This window comes from Colletotrichum acutatum (assembly GCF_030867785.1).
Source record: "Colletotrichum acutatum strain CBS 112980 chromosome Unknown BDZ83scaffold_52, whole genome shotgun sequence".
NCBI classification, from domain to species: Eukaryota; Fungi; Ascomycota; class Sordariomycetes; order Glomerellales; family Glomerellaceae; genus Colletotrichum; species Colletotrichum acutatum.
The window spans coordinates 207721-226481 of NW_026849046.1; the positions used below are offsets into that span (position 1 = coordinate 207721).

The 18761-nt window shown below is 54.8% G+C and overlaps 6 protein-coding genes across 6 annotated transcripts; 3 read left to right on the plus strand and 3 right to left on the minus strand.

Annotated features, from left to right (window-relative positions):
* Window positions 1-4781: 4781 nt before the first annotated feature.
* On the plus strand, window positions 4782-6679 carry BDZ83DRAFT_623165 (pyridoxal phosphate-dependent transferase). Its single transcript, XM_060508367.1, has 2 exons — window positions 4782-5091; window positions 5157-6679. The coding sequence occupies exon 2, from the start codon at window positions 5263-5265 to the stop codon at window positions 6538-6540; it is 1278 nt and encodes a 425-aa protein (XP_060364482.1). The 5' UTR covers window positions 4782-5091; window positions 5157-5262; the 3' UTR covers window positions 6541-6679.
* Window positions 6680-8261: 1582 nt separating this feature from the next.
* Window positions 8262-9103, plus strand: BDZ83DRAFT_354557 (uncharacterized protein). Its single transcript, XM_060502541.1, has 2 exons — window positions 8262-8620; window positions 8676-9103. Exons 1-2 carry the CDS (start codon window positions 8331-8333, stop codon window positions 8992-8994), a joined length of 609 nt encoding a protein of 202 aa, XP_060364483.1. The 5' UTR covers window positions 8262-8330; the 3' UTR covers window positions 8995-9103.
* A 109-nt stretch (window positions 9104-9212) lies between these two features.
* On the minus strand, window positions 9213-10778 carry BDZ83DRAFT_652256 (uncharacterized protein; the record flags this gene model as incomplete). Its single annotated transcript, XM_060510510.1, has 1 exon — window positions 9213-10778. The coding sequence occupies one exon, from the start codon at window positions 10776-10778 to the stop codon at window positions 9213-9215; it is 1566 nt and encodes a 521-aa protein (XP_060364484.1).
* Window positions 10779-11588: 810 nt separating this feature from the next.
* On the minus strand, window positions 11589-12675 carry BDZ83DRAFT_652257 (alpha-ketoglutarate-dependent 2; the record flags this gene model as incomplete). Its single annotated transcript, XM_060510511.1, has 3 exons — window positions 11589-12227; window positions 12298-12498; window positions 12559-12675. 3 exons carry the CDS (start codon window positions 12673-12675, stop codon window positions 11589-11591), a joined length of 957 nt encoding a protein of 318 aa, XP_060364485.1.
* Window positions 12676-13290: 615 nt separating this feature from the next.
* Window positions 13291-14962, plus strand: BDZ83DRAFT_752673 (uncharacterized protein; the record flags this gene model as incomplete). Its single annotated transcript, XM_060514234.1, has 2 exons — window positions 13291-13536; window positions 13625-14962. The coding sequence occupies 2 exons, from the start codon at window positions 13291-13293 to the stop codon at window positions 14960-14962; spliced, it is 1584 nt and encodes a 527-aa protein (XP_060364486.1).
* A 207-nt stretch (window positions 14963-15169) lies between these two features.
* On the minus strand, window positions 15170-18391 carry BDZ83DRAFT_752674 (uncharacterized protein; the record flags this gene model as incomplete). Its single annotated transcript, XM_060514235.1, has 6 exons — window positions 15170-16125; window positions 16180-16575; window positions 16625-17629; window positions 17683-17975; window positions 18038-18282; window positions 18380-18391. 6 exons carry the CDS (start codon window positions 18389-18391, stop codon window positions 15170-15172), a joined length of 2907 nt encoding a protein of 968 aa, XP_060364487.1.
* Between the last annotated feature and the right edge of the window lie 370 nt (window positions 18392-18761).

The following is an 18761-nucleotide window of genomic DNA, read 5'->3' on the forward strand; positions in this document are numbered from 1 at the left end:
GAAGCGCCGGAGCAGCCGCAGTCACCCTTCATTTTGATGGTTGTTGGTTGGTTTTGGGGGGTTTAAAAAGGTGTTGTTGTTGTTGTTGTTGTAGTTGACGTGATGGACTTGGATGTTGACGTTGTGGAGATCAGATCAGAGGCGGAAGAAGAATGGTAAGAAGCCGCGCACTTATATATCCAGAGCCTCCTCTTAGCAGCTCGGATAGTCACCCAGAGGAGGGGACACTGGGAGTAGCAGGAGGAGGGGTCAGATGTCAGATGAGGGTGGCCAGATGGGACCGGATCGGGGGGCCGTCATTGGGCGGGTGCACCGTTTGTGCGGAAACGCAGTCCAAGTCAAGCCAGCGTCGTGGCTCGGGACTGGCGACCTATTGACGAGGGGTGCCTCGGTGGGGTTTGCGGTCTTTGTGCGTTGACGGTAGCCAGTCGTCCCCCTCTTCTTTCGGGGCTGGAACTTGGCCCGGCATGGATGTCCATGGAATAGCCCATGGGGGGTTGAATTGGTTTGGGGGAGGTCTTTTTGCCCTTTTTTGCGCCGCGCGAATCGCCTCGGCCGCCCAAACCAATCCTGGCCGACGGGCACGACGGGGTCGAAGACCACTGCGATGCTTCCCAATTGTCAACCTCTTCTTATCTCAACGCATCGTTGCCGGATAAGGTTCGGGTGGGTTGCGTCTTTTGTGCGGGAGGCGCTAGGATTCGGCCATTTGTTCCTCAATGCATCGTTTGCAGCTGACCCTGGCAGGAAGATGAGTTGAGATTCGTATCTCTAGAGCTGTTGCCGAAGCAGGTAGGCATCCCGTGGCATCCACAGTCGCAAGTTCCAGAAGCTGCTCCGGGATATTGTCATATCGTGAGACAGACAGACAACGCGAGAGACTGGCAGAGATAACGGTATGACGACGATAGCAAACGGTCCTCGTTCAGGCAGGACCCTGAATCTTTGGCCTGGCGGCTGACGTCGGACGCACTCGTGGCGAGGAGGGGTATCCCATCCTTTGCCTGCCCGTAAATTGCTGTAAGCTGCCCCAAGCGCACCGCCAACGCTGATGGAGGGGTACTATGCGTGGCACTATGATGGAAGGACGAGTGAGGGGTACCCGTGGCTGTGACGTCTGTCCTGTCACTCTGCGCCTGCGGTGTGTGTGGCTGTCTCGAGTTGCGGCCTTTGTGCGTGAATCTTCACCACTCGCTCTGCGATGTACCGATGTAGCTGAGACCCTTGGCCCTCGAGGCATTTGTGCCGTTATCTATTTCGAGTGCGAGATGTGCGCATGATCGGGCAATTCTGCGATTGATCATCGCCTGCCTGGAAGGTTATGATGATGCTACCCATCGATCGTTCTCTCTCTTGTCTTCGGTTCTTCATCGCTCGGCCGTTCTTCATCACCGCTTCTTCAACAAGTTCGCGACCAGCAAGGAGGAGACAAACCCCACCACTCAGACAGCGAACCCCACGGCTCTAACACCCTGGGTGCATTGACCCTGCTGCGTGTGTAAACCGAATTGCTGCTGGACTTGCCCTGTTCCCGTCCCAACCACCTTTTCCCATTGACTGGTGCCGCCAACCGCGTCGGAGTGTTTTCTTAGTCACGATGCTAGCGATTTCGAGGCTTTGAACGGCGCCGTTCTCTTTGGTTCCAAAGCTGCCAGACCAGGCGGCCGATGGCGGATGATGTCGGTGGGAGACGAACTTTCCTGACCGCTCTGGTCAGGCCCGAAGAAGACTGACGGAATGGGACGCTTCCAACTTCTAGAGCATAGGAAGTGTTACTAGTGTATCCGTATTTGTACACGCTCTCGTCCTCATCTGCACCGTGCCGCAACCTGCAGTCATCGAAGGCGAGGATTCGCAAGCTCTCGGATTGGGCCTTCGTGGTGGAATCGCATCTTGCTGCACTGATCAGTGAGCTGCGCGCATTGACGAAACTTGCTCATTAATCCTCGAAGACCTGCTTGCTCGTCCACAGCGAGGAACGATCAGCTATGCCATTCACGAGGCGCCGTGTGAGACTCTTCATCATCAGAGACGCTGCAGCAAGACGTTGGTGGCCGCTTCGGGCAACGATCGGCTGATGTCGGAACGGATGACATCGACGCACGTGCACCGGAAGCTCGGAACTCGTCGGAAAATCCAGTCACGTGGTCTATCGGCGTTAACGAACATGGAAACGGCGAGAATCTCCCCCGAGTCTACCTTACATCAACATCGGGATGTGATGGCATCCAGTCGTTGAAGACGGGAGTCTTTCAGAGAACCAGAACCATCCCACCAGGTCAGGGCGGGCCGGTCGGCCAATCTATCCTGCGAGCTTGTAAAGTAGGTCGCATGAGATTGTCACGTAAATTCTCTTAGACGCTGGAGCTGCGTTTCTTCTCGAGATCAGACACCACGCGGAGCAGCTGCAACACGATGTGTGAGTGGCATCTATTCTGCCGCAAATGGAGAGACGACGTTCATTAGACACAAGAGGCGCGTGGGATATCTCAATGAATCAGAGTGCATCATTCGGGCTATCTGAATGCTTCTTACACAAGTGACCAGCCAGACCTTGTCTGCTGAAGATAATGCCATAAACCCACACCCAATGTTTCTGACCAGAGACCTCCCAACCATCATCCAGAATCAACAATCGCATTTCCATGCTGGTCTTCTGCTGATAGCGAAGCTGGAATATCCATCCCTTGTCTTCAAGTGTCGTCCCAGAAAGCCTGAAGCATCGCAGGAAAGAAGACGACCATCAGTCGGAAGTCAGTTCCGGCTCCATACTCCCTGGCCTCTTTGACTACTTCATTCCAGTCAATGTTGCCTCCAGCGAGGACGGTGACGACCACGGTTCGGAAGCGAAGGCGGTCCTCATGATGTGCTTGGCAGAGAGATAGGACGAGAAATTCCACACCTTCAAAGTAAGGTACGCCCGTCATATCCTCTTCAGTGTCTGTGGTATCCAACAAAAGCGTTTCCGCCTGCCGAGGCAGCCAGTTTTTGACCAACGCAGCGCGTTCATCCAGTGTCTCGAGGAGCGAATAGTACATCGCAATTCCGCTGTGGAATACCTTCAGGCCGGACAGGTCCAACGTGCTGTTTATTAGAGCGCGAATCTCTAGAGTAGGGTCCTCGCCAAAGAACTTCAAATTGCCCTGCTCACAAACTTTCAAGGTCAGATGCTCGATGCATGGACAACTTTTCGTAATCGCGGCGTCCAACTCGGAATTTGTTACTAAGTTCTGGCTATTCCAAATCCGACTCCAAAGCGGACCTGGATCGAAGTCGACGACGAGATGCGTGAGATTTGGGAACCGCCTTAGGGCCCTGCCGACAGTTGCAGAATTCATACCCGTACGCCGAAGTATGAGTTGCTTCGTGGGAAGAGATGTTCCATACCCGGGACGGTCATGTAGACCCCATATGCCAAGATCGCACGAGGACACAAAAGTCGCCAGAGTCGGATAAGCGACGAAGTGTTCCAGGAAGTTGAAAGTTAAGCCAAAAACACAGTCATGCTGTGAGTGGATCGGGCTAGGGAGCAAGGAGCTTGACTTTAGTTCCGGGCAGACCCTCTGCTTCCCGACGGAAAACGCTGAAATGGCAACCAACAGCATTGACCGCAATCCAATGAGTTGAAATCGATGGGAAGCGGGGTTGATGTCTTGCATCTGAGAAATTGTGGGGGAGCAAATTCTATGACCAAAGCAGAGCAACATGCCCACCAGCAACCCCACGGCGAGTGGTGGTTTTGATCGGGAAAACGTCGCGTACGGTCTGTATAGTAGCAGGATATGACTATCAGTGTCCGAGAGCTTGCTTTCGTTGAGTATAGACCTGGGCCAATCGGTGAGACTTGTCGGCGTTTCCATCGTGCTTGGGTCGTAGTAAGCGTCCGGGCCTAATGAAATGTCGACTTCGCGGATCAAGTGACGCAGATGTGGGGTTTCAACCAATGTTCGGACGAGAAGTACCAGTTGATTGTAATGCGTGTGCGGAAGGTTGATGGTGTAATATAAACCCTGTTGAGCTAACGGGAGTATTCTCAGGTTTACGAGACAGAGAGAGTAGGCGTCTGCACAGTGGTGGGCAATCATTGTAATGAGCTCGTTCGGCAGTGATGAGAAAGTAGCGCCCGCCATGACTTTTGTTGTCTCGTGGCTATGTATCCGTTGTAGATGTGCTTCTTGTTGTCGGATCGCTGAGACGTCGGGGGCGAGGAAGTTCAAGTTTTATGATTGGTTGATTGACTCTTGATGAGCGTCTTCTCGAAAGGCCATCAATCGACAAGAGGGTGTAGGAAAGGCTGCAGTTGTCGTATCATGTATTTGGATGCTGGTAGATGGGTGTTCTGTCGAGTGGGAGATTTCATCGGGGAGCAGAGAAGTGAGAGATGTGGTGAAGATGGACAGAGTGGACGAGATTGGGCTCGGCCAAGAAGGTAGTCGGTAGATGAGGTAGTGTGAAGTAAGCAAGAGAATATGAGATACCTCTTTCCACCTGCGATGACCCTCTACCACTCGCTTCATGCCTGCCTTCCTCATCATCTGCATGGTGTCAATGAAATGCGGAAGCAGGAACACATCGTGACCGCTCAACAGGCTGAAGAAGACTTCAGTCGAGTGGAAAGAACATCATTCTTCGCTCTGACCCCTTTACTTGATGACCAGCAAGGAGCGTCTGTTGATTCCCAGAGTGGGAAGTCGTGGCCTGGAGGGAGGCAGCTGGACGATTCCTATGAAGCCTAAGTGGATTCTGGCCAACACAAGGCGTGCCTTCGCTCCAATCGACAGGTCTTGAACAATTTAGCCATGCGAAAACATCTGAGATACACTGCGTATGATGATAACATGTGCCGACATCGCAGGTGTCCCCGTAGCGCCCCGGAGGATTTCGCCATCTCCACCATGGAGTTCCAAGTCCGCTCCGGGCCATCGCCGGACACACGCCGGAAAGGGAAGTGGTGGGCCACCAGTAGACGTCCTAACTGGACGGAGTTGCAACTCCATTGTGGAGAGTCGGCGGCGCTGGCCCGGAGCAGGCTTCCTGTGGTCTCGAAGAAGGCTGTTGGTCTTCTGGATAAACCTTGATTGTGTAAAATGACTGGACTCTGTGAGCTTTGGATGCGATCCATATAAGATAGAGGCAGAATGCTGCTGAAAACTTACTCTCGGGAAGAATCCATCATTGTCTTCTAAGGCACCTTTCAAGTCTCTTCTCCATCGTCGGAATCCATGCCACAATCGTCTCGGTCTCAGGCAACTACCTTCAGTTATGGCACCTTCAAGCACTCAAGACCTGTTCGATGTTGAACATCTTACCTCCTCCAAAAGCATCGACAAAACCTCTTCTGCCCATCAGCCCACCGCTCCGGACTTTGAGCTCTTCCGTCACCTGGTACCCCTCGTCTCAAGCGGCAAGACAACACACCTCAACGCAGCTTTCATGCCTCCCTCAAATCTCATTGTCAACGAGGCCCTCTCCCGCTTTTGCTCGGAAGCTCTGTATCATCCATCTCCAAAGTCTCGCTGGAAAGAAGATGTTGAGGCAGTAAGAGAATTACTGGGCAGGTACATCAACACAGACCCATCAACCATCGCCTTTGTCAGGGACACCACCGAAGGCTTGGGAAGCTTTATCCGCGGTCTCAAGTTCCAGCCTGGCGACAACGTCGTGATACTCGACTGCGAACATCCGAACCAAGCGTTCGCTTGGCTGACGCTCCGCTCGGCTGGTCTAGAAGTCAGACTCGTCCCCGCAGACCCGGAGAACCCGGTAGCAGCGGATGCGGCCACCTTTGCGCCGTTCGTTGACGAGAGAACGAGGGCGATCGGGCTGAGTTCCATCATGTTCCACACAGGACAACGGAACAATGTCGCGGATGTCTGCGCGGCATTCAGGCACAGGGGGATCCACGTTCTCGCGGACCTGACTCAGCAGGTCGGATTTGCTGCCGTCGATGTGAAAGCGTTGGGTGTTTCGGCGGCGGCGTTCAGCCTGCACAAGGGCCTCAACTCGCCAACCGGCTTCGCAGCGCTGTACGTTGATACACAAGTTATCCAAGAGATGGATCCAGTGCCACCCATTGTAGGCTACGGCGGGGTGAGCTGTGTCGGCGACTCGGAGGACTTTGTGGTCCCGGAGGACCCCATCATCTTCCACCCTACCGCGAGACGATATGAACACGCCAACATGAGCTTTATCTCAGCCGTGGCCGCCAGAGCATTTCTCCAATTTTATCTCGAAGTGCTGGGCCCCAGAAATCTCGAGCAGCGTCTGTACAGCCTTGGAGATGTGCTGCGGCAATCTTGCGCTGAATTGGGTATTGGCGTCGTTGGGCCAAGCGAGAGGAAACATCACGCACCGCATCTTCATGTTCTTCGTTTGCAGGACCCGAGGTGGTCTGAACGCTTGGAGGCAGCAGGTATCGTAGCGACGACATTTAGAACCGGTATCAGAGTCTCGTTTGGCTTCTATAGCAATCTGGAAGATGCGGAGAGATTGATGACGGTGATCCGGACAGGGCTTGCAAGCGGCATCCCAGCGTGTTAGTGATACGCGATCAAAGGGGATGATGGAATGACACAAACCGACAGTCTTGACTTGCGATTGACGATGTTTCTTAATGAGAGAAACGCGTAGGCAGTCTTCTATGATGATCTTTGATAACTTCTTTTCTGTTGAATGTCGCAATCCTCAGAGTGTTGACCCTCAGAGCCAGAAAGGCAATAGCGGCGTGGAGGAAAATGTTCCAGCGCAACCCCCCCTGGAAAAACAGTGAGAAGCATCCCGCATCGGCCACCTCCAATCCCCACCACAACTTCCCATCTTCACCAACCTCATTCTTCTCAAACCCGCCTTGGCTCTGCCTGAACAATGCCACCAGACGACCAGAGAACAGCCCTTAAATCCACCAAGAGGATATCGTAAGCTGTATTTTGCATCACCGTAGTACACGTTTCTAACCAACCGAACAGATGCAAGAGATGCCAGTACAGAAAAGTCAGTGACACGAAAATGATCCCTCCAACTCCTCGCTGAGACATCTCCTCAGTTCAAATGCTCCCGCACCGAGCCATGCCAGAACTGCAGCACGTCCAATACGCCTTGTGAATATCGCCCCGTAGATCGTAAACGCATTCCAGTATCTCACGAATACGTCGCGAGCCTCGAGTCCCGCATCTCCTGGCTTGAGACCTTTGTTCAATCTCTCCGTGCTGCTGCGCCAGAGCAGCGAGAGGAGATGCTCAACTCCACGGCAGCAGCAGAGGACAAGGTCCATTCTCTTCCCAGTAGTTCTAAGGACGAAGCAGCATCACCGGCGCCGGCGCCGGCGCTAGCACCTGCACCAGGCGACTACATATCCCACCTCGGCATCCACGCCCGCTCAAGCGCAAATCTCGAGCTAAGCCTCGAAGGCTCCCTCATCTACCACGGCGCAACCTCCATCTTTCGCGTCGATCTCCCCTCTTCCTCTTCCAAAGACTCAAAGGACCCCTCCTGCGCCACTGCCGCCGCTCTCCTCCTCCGAGGCGGCATTGAATCAAACTTCGAATCCGTAATGCAACACTTTGGCATCGACGGCCCATACTCTCCCGCTGTTCTGCACTCCCTGACTCAATTCTTCCGCTGGCAATACCCGCACTTCATGTTCATCTACCGCGAGGCCTTTCTCCGTGACCACTTCAGCAATGACGACGGCGATTGTGATGCTAGCAGTAGCGGGAAGACCAGAAAGTACTGGTCTCCCGCGCTGCTCCTCTCCATATGCGCCCTCGGCGCGCTGGTCAGCTTAGATACAAAGGCCACGAGCGAGCGATTCTTTCTTGCGGCGGAAAGCATCATCATGGTGACGGGGCTCACGAGGCCGAGCGTCGCTACCGTTCAGGCGTTCCTATGTCTTGCGCTCTACGAGATTGGGAGGGGTAATTTGTCCAAGGGCTGGGGGTACTCTGGTAAGCACACGTATCCAGCAGCAATATCTCTCAATGCCTCTATCTTGATAGTCGGGCTGACTGAACGGCCCAACAAGGAATCGCCTTCCGCATGGCCCAGGACCTTGGCCTCCAACGAGACCCCAAAGACTGGGTCCAACACGACTCATCCCTCGCAACACCCGAAGACGTCGAGATTCGTAGAAGGATCTACTGGGGCTGCTACATCTCCGACAAGTTCATCAGTCTGATCCTTGGTCGACCCGTATACTTAGTCTACGACGACGCCGAGGTTCAGCCCATGGAACCGTTGCCGTTCGTGACTCCCTTTCCTCCACACTTATCTTTACTCGCGTCCTCGTTCAACAGATGTAGTCTAATCACGTCGTCCCCAGAGAGCCCCCCGAAATGAATGTTTGGCGCCCCGTAGGCTTCGACGAAGAATACAGAGAATCCACACAAGCGAGCTCCATGATCCCGTACCTCTACGAACAGATCCGCCTATCGCGCATCATCGAGAGAATGATGTCGACGCTCTTCTCTCCGCGCTCCAACCTAGACGACCTCGGTCGACGAGTCTGCTTCGATAACCTGAACCTAGACCTCAACCGGTGGCGCGAATCACTGCCCGATGTTGCAAAGTGGCATAAATGGGGTGGATCGTCATCAAAGACGATACCAGGAGTGTTGGCATTACAGTATGTCAACTTTCCATGATATGTGGCCCTATCCGTCCTAAACAAAATGTATTAGCCTTCTATTCCACAGTGTTCGCATCGCCTTGAACTATGACCAGGCCATTGCATCCCGGAGAAGCGACGCGGACGAAAAGCCACAGTCTTACTGTGTCACATCCGCGCAGCACATCACCTCCCTGGTACGGACCTATCGAAGTCAGTACGGGCTTCAACATGCACCACTCGTGTTTGTATACGGCGCAGTCCAGGCGAGTCGCTCAGCCAAAGCATTCAACATCACAGAAGAGAGCCAGTCCCTGATCCAGATGCTGGGAGAACTGTCATCGGCTTGGAGCCTATCAAGAGAAGTCATGGCCAAAGTATTGGACTGCTAAAGCTAAATACCCGCGAGAGTACACAAATCGGGCCCCATTCCCCATCCTGGCCTCCAGACTTGTTTATCCAGCTTTCACAGCAGTCACCATAGCCATCTGTGTTCTCCTTTTGGACCTCCACCCTTGTTGATGCCAGCTTCCTTTGCACAGAGTGTCGTCATGATACCCCTTGCCAAACCATAGCTGCCATGTCTCCATCGGTGTGGCCTCGATACAATTCAAACGTTCATCTGGTCGAAAGACTTCGCCCACAAGGTCTTGGCGTCGGCGGCGGTGTAGACCCGGAGCTTGGCGTCGGTGTCGGCCATGGTGTCATTGGCGACTCTGGTCCACTGCTTCGGCTTGCTGTACTTGCAACCGATGGCGATGGTGTCGAGACGAGGGAGAGGGATCTCCTCTGCGCGTGTCTCGCAGAGATCTTCGATGACTCTCTTCACGTGCTCCTTGTGCGCAAGAACCGCGGGGGTCTTGGACGTGACTTTACCCGGGAACTTCACGGACGAAGCATCCAGGAAGAGCTTCTCCAGTCTGTCAGGAAGCTTCTCGGCAAGGTTGAGGTCGCCGAGGTACTTGGCCTCGCGAACGAAAGAATCGATCTCGATGCGAAGCTCTCTCAGGTTGTCCATCTTGGGAAGGCAGTTCAGGGTTAAACGGGGACCGAAGAAGTCTTCCTTGTTTCCGAAGAAGCGGATAGACAGGACTCGAAGCTTGGGGCAATACTTGGGCAAGACTCTGTTGATGTTCTGTCCAATCAAGTGGTTGGCGCTGTCCGGGATCGTCTCGACTTCGAGATGCTTGACCTTCGGGCAACGGCGGAGCAGAACGCAGAGGCTCGAGGCGGTCCAGTCGCTACCATGCAGCAGGATCTTTTCGAAGGGGAACTTGACATCAGAACCACACTGCATGAGAACGCGGGTCAGCTCGCCCTCGGGTCCCTTGAAACCGAAATCGACGAGCAGAGGCGAAGAAGCCGCAAGGGCCAAGGTGGGCTGAAAGACCTTGCCGAAGAAGGTCTGGCTGGATCTCTGGAGCCAGGTCTTGCTGATCAAGTCCAAGCTCGCTAGGGAAGGGAACAGAGGCGAGTAGTCGAGGTTGTTGGACGAATTGGCCGCAAGAATGCAGAGGCCAGCAGTCAGAAAGCGGTCGACAGTGGAGAGGTAGTTGTCGACGTAGATCGTGAGGTGGTGAGTGTTCTCTAACAGGAACATGAAGAGGCCGAGAACACACTGGAGGTTCTCGGGGGCCTTGGTGCCACAGGTAGCCTTGCAGAGGATAAGCAGCTGGCGATCACGCGCCGAAAGCTTGGAGTCATCAAGATGAGTGGACGAGAAGTGGCGGAAAGTGGGAGCCGCCGGATTCTTGCCGGTGAAGTTGTTCGTGTCGATGCTGATCAGCGCGCAATGGATCAGCTTTCGGGTAGAGGGCTGCTCGATGAGGGTTCTGACAATGCACGCAAGCTGGTTGGGAGTCTGGATCGGAGCGGTGCGGTACAACTCGCGACGCGCGATGTCATGGATGCGCTTACTCACGAGGCAGAGGTTGCGAACGTTCTCGCGGCCTCCGCCCTGGTGATCATGGCAAAGCGTAGTGATCATGCCGAGGACCTCGTTGGGCATGGTAGCGAGGTTGTGACGGTTCATCTTGATCTTGATGAATTTGCGCTGCACAATAACAGAGCGAGGAGCATCGGGAGCCGACTCGTTTTCGGCGAGCTTCTTGGCGACAGCGGCTTTGATCTTGGCCACTAGATCGTCATAGGTGACCAAGTCCGCGGTTTCAGCCATGGTGTCTTGAAGGCTCGGCTGGAGCCTGTTGCGATGGAGGATTGAGGAGAAGAAAGTAGAGGAAGTGGTTGATGATGGGGTAGAGTGGAAGGTGTTTGAGGTGCGCCAAAGATGGAATGATGAAATTCCTCAGTGACGACGAGGCAAGGAGGAAACGCGAGGTGAAGTGTGGAAGAAGGGACGAGATGCCTTGGGGGTCCTTCTCTGCTTTGCCTCCGTTACGGGCCGAGTCTGCCTCCTTCTTCATCACGATGCCTCGAAAGGGGAGGAAACAACCCCTTTTGGGCCACTCAGAGGTCGTTGACCACGTGATGGGCGGTCAAACCAAACGGAAAGAGCCTTTCAGAGGTTGCCTATCGAGGGCGGGGACTTCAGTTACTCTCTTCCCGTGCCCGGGTTGGGGGGTTAAGGTGAGTTGTGGTAACTAAGTGTTGACGGGACGGGGCACTTAGACGGGAGGCGGGGACACTGCCTTGAAGTATTGGAGGGACCCGGCAAAAGAAAGACAAGGAAGCGATCCTTGAATCAAGAAGGCAGGGCCTTGCTTTGCTGGAATGGAGCAGGCTATCTTGAATGGAGTTGGTATACTTGCAGCCCGGGTTGCTGCAAAGTCTTTGATATCAAAGACTGGCTGGGTTCTTGAGAGTTGAAGAGACTCAAAAGGCTTCAGTGTATCTGAAAGTAAGTCAATGCTGGACTGAGAAATGGGGGCCTTGCTGATTGAAAACAGTCTTGTTGAAGGCCAACTTCACCTCCAGAGAAACAGAGAGACGAGCTATCCTCCGACTACTTAAACCTCATCGCAAGATATCAACCAGACAAACATCGAAACACATCAGCCATAACTTCTCCCGCAAATGCAAAGTCCCTCTCGACCTTCTCGTTAAGGCCCCAAGCTCCCTGGCTCCAATCCAGTACCGTCGCCCTCCTCATATCCCTCTTATGGCTCCCGACCACCGGCGTCCCTCGATGGAGAGTACAAGTATTATCCCACATGACCAAATCGCCAACCTGCTTCCACGGAACCGAAACTACAAACTTGTCCTGCGTGGCGTGGCGGTAAAGGTACTCCAGCTTCTCCCTCCCTTCATCACCATCGAGGCCTTCAACATGGTGACAGTGCGAAGGCACAAATAGGTTCATCCTCCCGCTGGCCTCATGGAGCTGGGCGACCTTGTGCTTGGACATTGGGTGCTTCGCCGGCTCAAGCTTCGCAAAGAAGTTGGGACACGCCTTCTTGCGGGAATACCAGAATGAATGGCCAGCGACGTAATCCCTGGAAAGGAGTTCCTGCTTCCATTCCTCGGGGAGCTCATCCCACGCTGCGCGCGTATCGGCAAAGTCGGTGTTGCCGCCCGCTTCCAATGGGGGAATCTCGTGGGCCAAGAGGATGGAGTAACTTGCTCTCTGGGCGTTGAAGCTGCTGTCGACGTGGAAGAGCGTATTTCCCTACTCAAACGTCAGAGATGGATACTCCTGAGCTCATGCCTTAGCTGGAAGCTAATCGGGAGAGACATACCTTGCTAATCTGAGCCCGTGGATCTTGAGAACTGATGACGTTGCCGTTGGCGTCGATATTACCCTGATCCGTCAACTCGGGCAGACTCATCCGCGACGGCGCGCCGGTGTCTTTGCGGCGCTCGAGTTGGCCGAAGAGGCTGGCGAAGGCGACGTGGCGTTCGTCGTCTAGGCCGGTTGCTGGGAATACTAGGACTCCATACTACACCTCGAATGATGAGCAATAAGCCTGTAAGACTATGAGAAAGTCGTTGATACGGACCTTTGTGATGGCAGCTTGGATCTCTTGCAAGACGTCTTTCGAAAGCGGCTCGGAGAAGTCTACTCCACGGATCTCTGCCGCGAAAGTGGGATGGAGGGGTTCGATGGTGAGTGGCATGTTGCTTCCGATACTGTCCAAGTCCCTGGATGCCTCTCTTCTAACAAAGCAACAGATAAAGCCTCCAAGTGACTCAAGTCTTATTCCGAGAGAGTAAAGACAAAGTTCAAGCCAGACAACCGGTCTCCATGTCTTGGCAGTAGGATGCCCTACTTAGTCTATCTCGAAAGCACCGCTTTTGAGCTCTTAGGCGTCCATAGTCTGTTCCCCGTTTCTACTCGTCAAGACGAATGGTCGACTCAGTCTCACAGTCAGTCATCTCACCGCCCCACGAGCTCTTCATCTAAATTGACCTTATCTGTAGGTTATCTCTCCCTTCACGAGTCAGACCCTCCCACCCCATATCATTGACAACGGCTATCACCAGTATAAGCTTTCTATCGACAGGGCATGTCCCTGTCCGCACGATGCCGTTTACACTTTATTGCACTATTGGACGACCGAGGTTCATCCCTTGTGTTCGTCTCTTGGGACTTTCCTCACCAGCCCACCAACATCACCGATCTCATAACTTCTGCTCAAACCACTACTCTCGCAGAATTTGAGTCGACTTCAAACCCTCTCCCAGCCTCACGATTAGTTTCCGGTCAGAGAACTTATACCCAGAATCCAGTCATGCCGTCCCTTCGGCCTCTGCTCGACCCGATTCTGGGCCCCGAGCCCCGCCAACCGGACCGGATCCCCACAGATACCGTGGTGCAGCTCTCCGCCATGGACAGCTCCTGGATGATGCGCATGATGATCATGAGCTGGAGCATGTGCTTCCACGACGTTCTTGACCCTGTCATGCTCCACGACTCGCTCTCAGAGCTTCTCACTATCGGCAACTGGAAAAAGCTGGGCGGAAGGCCGCGACTGACGGTAAGTTCTACGACGCCTCAAAGCCCCTACCCAACTCCTGGTCTGTGAAAGACACATCAAATGTATCCGTAACTAACAATCATATCAGAAAGACGGCAAACTCGAACTTCACATCCCTCAATCCTTCACGCCCTCCCGCCCAGCAGTCCACCTCACAACAGAGCCAAACCCCTCAAGCGTTTCCACGCACCCTCTATCCTCAACCATTCCCTCCTTCTTCTTCCCTCCCAAAACGACGACCTCCTCCCCAAACCATCCCATCATCCTCGATACCCCCTCAACCCTCACCCCCCTCCTCGCCGGCCCCGAAGCACCAAGAACCTTCGTAGACTACACAACCATAGACCGCCCCCTCCTAACCCTCCACATCATAACTTTCACTGACGCAACTTTCGTCACAATAACCTACCCGCACAGCATAACAGACGGCATGGGCCGTCGCGAACTCGTCGAGAACTGGTGTCGCGTCCTATCCGGCAGACACGACCTCGTCACACCCCTGGCAGACCTATCCTCTGACCCAATGGCCAAGGTCGCATACGCAGAGAAGCAACGTTACGACGAGCCGTTCCTATGGGAACACAAGAGATTAAACGGCTGGGGAAAAGTACGGTTCACGCTCGGATTACTGTGGTACCTCCTCACGAACCGCATTCGCCAGCGAAACATCTTCATCCCGGCTACAGCACTTCTCCGCCTTCGCGAGCGTGCCGAAGCAGATGTAGCAACACCCGCAGATGAAGAACCGACGACAACAGGCCGCCTCAGCGACGGCGACATCCTAACAGCATACCTCGTCCGCCTAGCCTGCTCACACATCCCCTCCACCTCCCCCACGAAACCAATCTCCATCTCCACGGCCCTCGACCTCCGCGGCCGCCTCCACCCAGACGACCTGCCCGCCGGCGAAGCGCACGTCTCGAACCTGGTAGCCTACAACTGGACTAACACCACAGCTTTGGGTCTCCTTCACGCCCCCTTTGGCAAAGCCGTCGCGCTGATCCGAAACTCTGTGCGGTCCCAGCTCACTGATGCGCAGGTATACGCCTCGACTCGACTTACATATACCGCCGTCGCGGAGAGTGGGAGCACGAATCAGTTTACGGAGGCGAATGGGTTCGTGGTGTCTGTTTCCAATGTGGGGAAGGCGAGGTTTCATGAGGTGATTGATTTTAGTCCTGCTGTTGTCAAGTCTGAGGAGGAGCCCAGGGATGAAGGAGAGGAGGGGGAGGGAGAGGAAGAGAAGGAGGAGAGAAAGACGCCGAGGGGGAAGATTGTGTGGCAGTGTAATACCCCGCGAATGAGCCTTCTTCCGCCGTGTCTTATTTATATCCAGGGGAAAGATCACAAGGGGAATTATTGGGCGCAGATGGTGGTTTCGGAGAGGGCGTGGCGGGTGATTGAGGATGAGGTTAAGAGGGTATAGATCTTTCGTGTCCATCACAGGGCACTGTCACGAGCACGACTTGGTGGAATCATCTTCAATGTGCGAATCGGAAACTAGAACTCGGAAGTCGCTCGATCTCTGAGCCAAAAAGCAGCATATTACTTTGCTAGTATCTCTACGGAGTATCATCCATTCAAAACCACACCAAAACGCCACGCTACATTAAGTTGGTCAATAAACAAAGCCCTAATACAAAACACGAGGCACCCAAAACGGCGCCTTCTCAAGCTCAACCTCGATCCGGTTCTTGGCATTCAACTCGGCCCCCTCGTCAGAACACCCGACAACCTTGCTACAGTGCTCCACCTCCTGCTTGCTCACCCCCGCCGCGTCGCGCGGGATCCAGATCACCGGCGTCGGCGACGCCATCTCGGGCGGCCAGTACGCCCGACGAGCGTAGTCCGCGGGGTACGTCTCGGTCGGATCGGGCAGGTCGATGGGGATGGTGCGCCGGAGGGTGGAGAAGTCGTCAAAGACGCCTGGGTGGAGCCAGCGGAGGACAAAATTGGGGTTCGGGTCGGGAGCAGGGTCGATCCAGTGCATTATGTACCCGATGGGACCTGCGAGACCGTATTGTTCAGCCGTGGCTTGCATTTTCTTCGCGACTGCGCCGGCGGACCAGTCTTGGACGGAGGCCATTAGGCCCGATGCGCCCTCTACGCCACGGGTGCCGTTGACTTCGTGCGTCGGGCCCTCGTTCTCCTCGCCTGGGTCGAAGAAGTCTGGGTACGCGGCGGTGATGTCGGCGTCGGTGAGGAAGTCGTCTTGCGGGTAGTCTGGGGCGACGAAGCCGCCGTCGAGCTCTTCCATTTCGAGGGCCAAGGCGCGGGGGATGTTGTAGAGTAAGGGAAAGATTGCTTCGCGGAGGGAGATGTGGACGAGCGCGGTGAAGATGAGGAAACCGATCATGAGGACCATGGGGATGTAGGCTGCGCGCAGGGCGAAGAGGCCGACAAGGCAGATTGTGGCGAGGTAGAGGCCGACGAGGAGGTGCATCAGCGCGCGGGGGTATACGAGGCCGCGGGTGTCGATGGAGGCGTCGCTGACGTAGAGGAGGTTGTACTTGTAGACGAGGTAGATGCAGTACAGACCGGCGGCGGCGAAGCCGAGAACGACGGGCGCGATGCAGGAGTAGCTGATGGCTGGTGGGGGTCAGAGGTGAAAGAGTAGAAGGCGAGGAGTACAGCGTGGCTTACCGATGACGCCCATGTTTGTGAAGACGGGGAAGACGGCACCCCAGTGCACGGGTCGCTCCCTGTGCCAGATCCTGAATAGTCCACGAGGGTTATCGAAGCCCTTTGCCATGATGTGATGGCGAAAGATGTCGAATGCTCGCAGCAGAGACGCAGCACCGACAGCTAGGCACTGGATGAGGATGTAGGAGATGTAAAAGTTAGAGGACTTGGGCAAGTTGTCGGCCAGCAGGTCCTTTGCCGAAAGAGGGTCTTTCAGCACTTGTGTAAGAGCCGCCGATGCAGCGGATGTAAGAGTCGTGATCAAGAAGACCTGAACTACTTGGAACGCAAAGTATGCGTGTTGTACGAAGAGTTCGATCAGAGAGAGCGATGGAACACCTGCAAGCCTGGCACAACCTTTGCAAAAGTCAGTAGGATGATTAAAGGGGTCGACAGGTACACTTACCTCGCAGCATCCAAGGAACGATAGCCATGAGGAACGACAAGGCCAACGCGGGCAGCAGGCCACTGATGATACCGGTGACCGGGTCAGGCAGCTTCGTAATCCATGCCAGGAAGGGGAATGTTTCTGACAAGAACTTGATGTTGGAGATGGTTCCGACGATGGCGGACGGGATGGACCAGAATACAATAGCGGCCGTGATGAACGCACGCGTCAAGAAGTCCCTAGCGATGCGCTCAAACCACCGCATCCGAAGAGAGCTCCAGACCACTTCGTCTGGACGAATACCGATATACCGCGGCGACATGTGCAGCGGGCGGTTGTGCGCCAGGGTCTGGTACGCCCGCTCGGCATCAGCCTGCGAGGAGAACTCGACAAAGGCTGTAGGTAGTCGACGACCCTCGCCCTTGAGGAAGCCTCGTCGCAGCTTGTTGATCTGGTGCGTGAGAGCCTTGATTCTCAGGCGCGTCCATTTAATCGTATCGACTCGGCGGAAGAAGTTGGCCAGGGGTCGGTGGTACGGTCGTTCGCTGGCCCCGATCCACTGTGCGGCGACGGAGCCGTTGACGTCGGGTAGGGCGGTGTTCTCTTGATGCGGGTATCCCTTCTCGGGGTCGTCAGACCGTTCAGAACTTCCACTTGACGGCGGGCTCGAGACGGTTTCGGGGAGAGCTGGCAGGGCGGCGGCAATCGCCTTTAGTTGCTTGTTCCTCCGTTTGTTGGCCATCTTGATCAGGCGAATCTCAGCCTTTTCCAACCGCATCGCCGTCTCGTCTCGCTCTTTGACGAGCCTTTCCAAGTCGCTCGTGTCTCGGGGGATCCAGACGTTCTTGACAGTGTCGCCAAATAACTTTCGCATGCGGGCGGCATCTTGATATTTTGGCGGGACACAGCCGAACATGACCGTCCGGGAGGACAGCCGCTTGGAGTAGTAAGGTGATAGGAGATAGGCATGGCGAAGATTGATGTAGTATATGCATTCACGGTAGATTGTGAAGAGGATAAAGCCTGAAGGGAGTGTTAGCCACACGAGATTCATCGTATGAGATAGGGGCACCTACCGAAAAAGACCCACGCAATAATTGCGTGGGCAAAGAGCATTTTGGAGTTCTGGACATTGCCTATGGTGATGCGGTCCAGTTGTGAAAGCCCACCGGTGCCGGTAGCATGAATAGTCATCAATGTTGGCCATGTTATGCAAATACCAACAAAGCAGATCATAGTAAGTATCCTCAGATACCGAAGGAAGAGGAAGGCATCCAATGAGGAGCGATTCAGGATTTCCGTATCCGGAACCGTCCAGAACGGCTTCACCCAGTTGAGCCATCCTTTGGGAAGCTGTACGCTTTGCTCGCTGTCGTGGAATCAGCATGCTGTACGGATCACTATACGGGTGACAATGGGGTGATGACATACTGAGAGAAAAAGTCTCTGAGAATAGTGCGTGGGGAGTAGACGCGGAGACTCCTTCGGCGCAAGGCCCAGAAGATGAGCAGGCATACGACAGTGTAGATGAGCACGGGGATGAGGGTGCTGACGAGCGACATCAACGAAGACGAGTCAGAACCAACGTTCAGTTTGCTGACGGTTCCGCCGCCCGTCGAATTATCGCGGGCGGAACCAACGCGGCCATCACCATCACTGCCATCGCCGTTGAGCGACTATTCACACACACATACACAGTTAGTTTTGGGGGAGGCCTCAAAAAGCTGCTCACGGGAGTGACGGGATGGAGTCGTTGTTGGGAGGATGTCTTACAATTTCCACCATTGCAGCTGAAACTGCACAACATGTCTTTGGGCGCTCAGGTACCCCGATCCGTTTAGTTGAAGCGAAGCCGGCTGAATGGGCGGGGATCGTGGGATTGATATTGGTAGAATACGGAGTTGGAACCGGCGTGATGCCGACTTGTCAGGGTCAGACGATGGAGTTCTCTGGGCGTGGGGACGTCGTCTCGTTAAAACCTGCACCCGGCAGGATAAGCAGACTACGGTCTGACCCCCGCGGACTTGCAGACTTAGCGCTGCGGGCGATCAATTAGATCATTGACGGGGGCTGGCCGTTTTGCCGTTGGGCTGGCGTGCGTGTGTGGTGCTTGGGATGGGATGTGGCCGCCTACTGCTGGCCCGGTAGGGATTGG

Coding starts and splice junctions, on each gene's coding strand:
- BDZ83DRAFT_354557 (XM_060502541.1), top strand. CDS start 8,331: ATGAATGTTTGGCGCCCCGTAGGCTTCGACGAAGAATACAGAGAATCC. Junction 8,621..8,675: donor CCAGGAGTGTTGGCATTACA/GTATGTCAACTT, acceptor AAAATGTATTAG/CCTTCTATTCCACAGTGTTC.
- BDZ83DRAFT_623165 (XM_060508367.1), top strand. CDS start 5,263: ATGGCACCTTCAAGCACTCAAGACCTGTTCGATGTTGAACATCTTACC.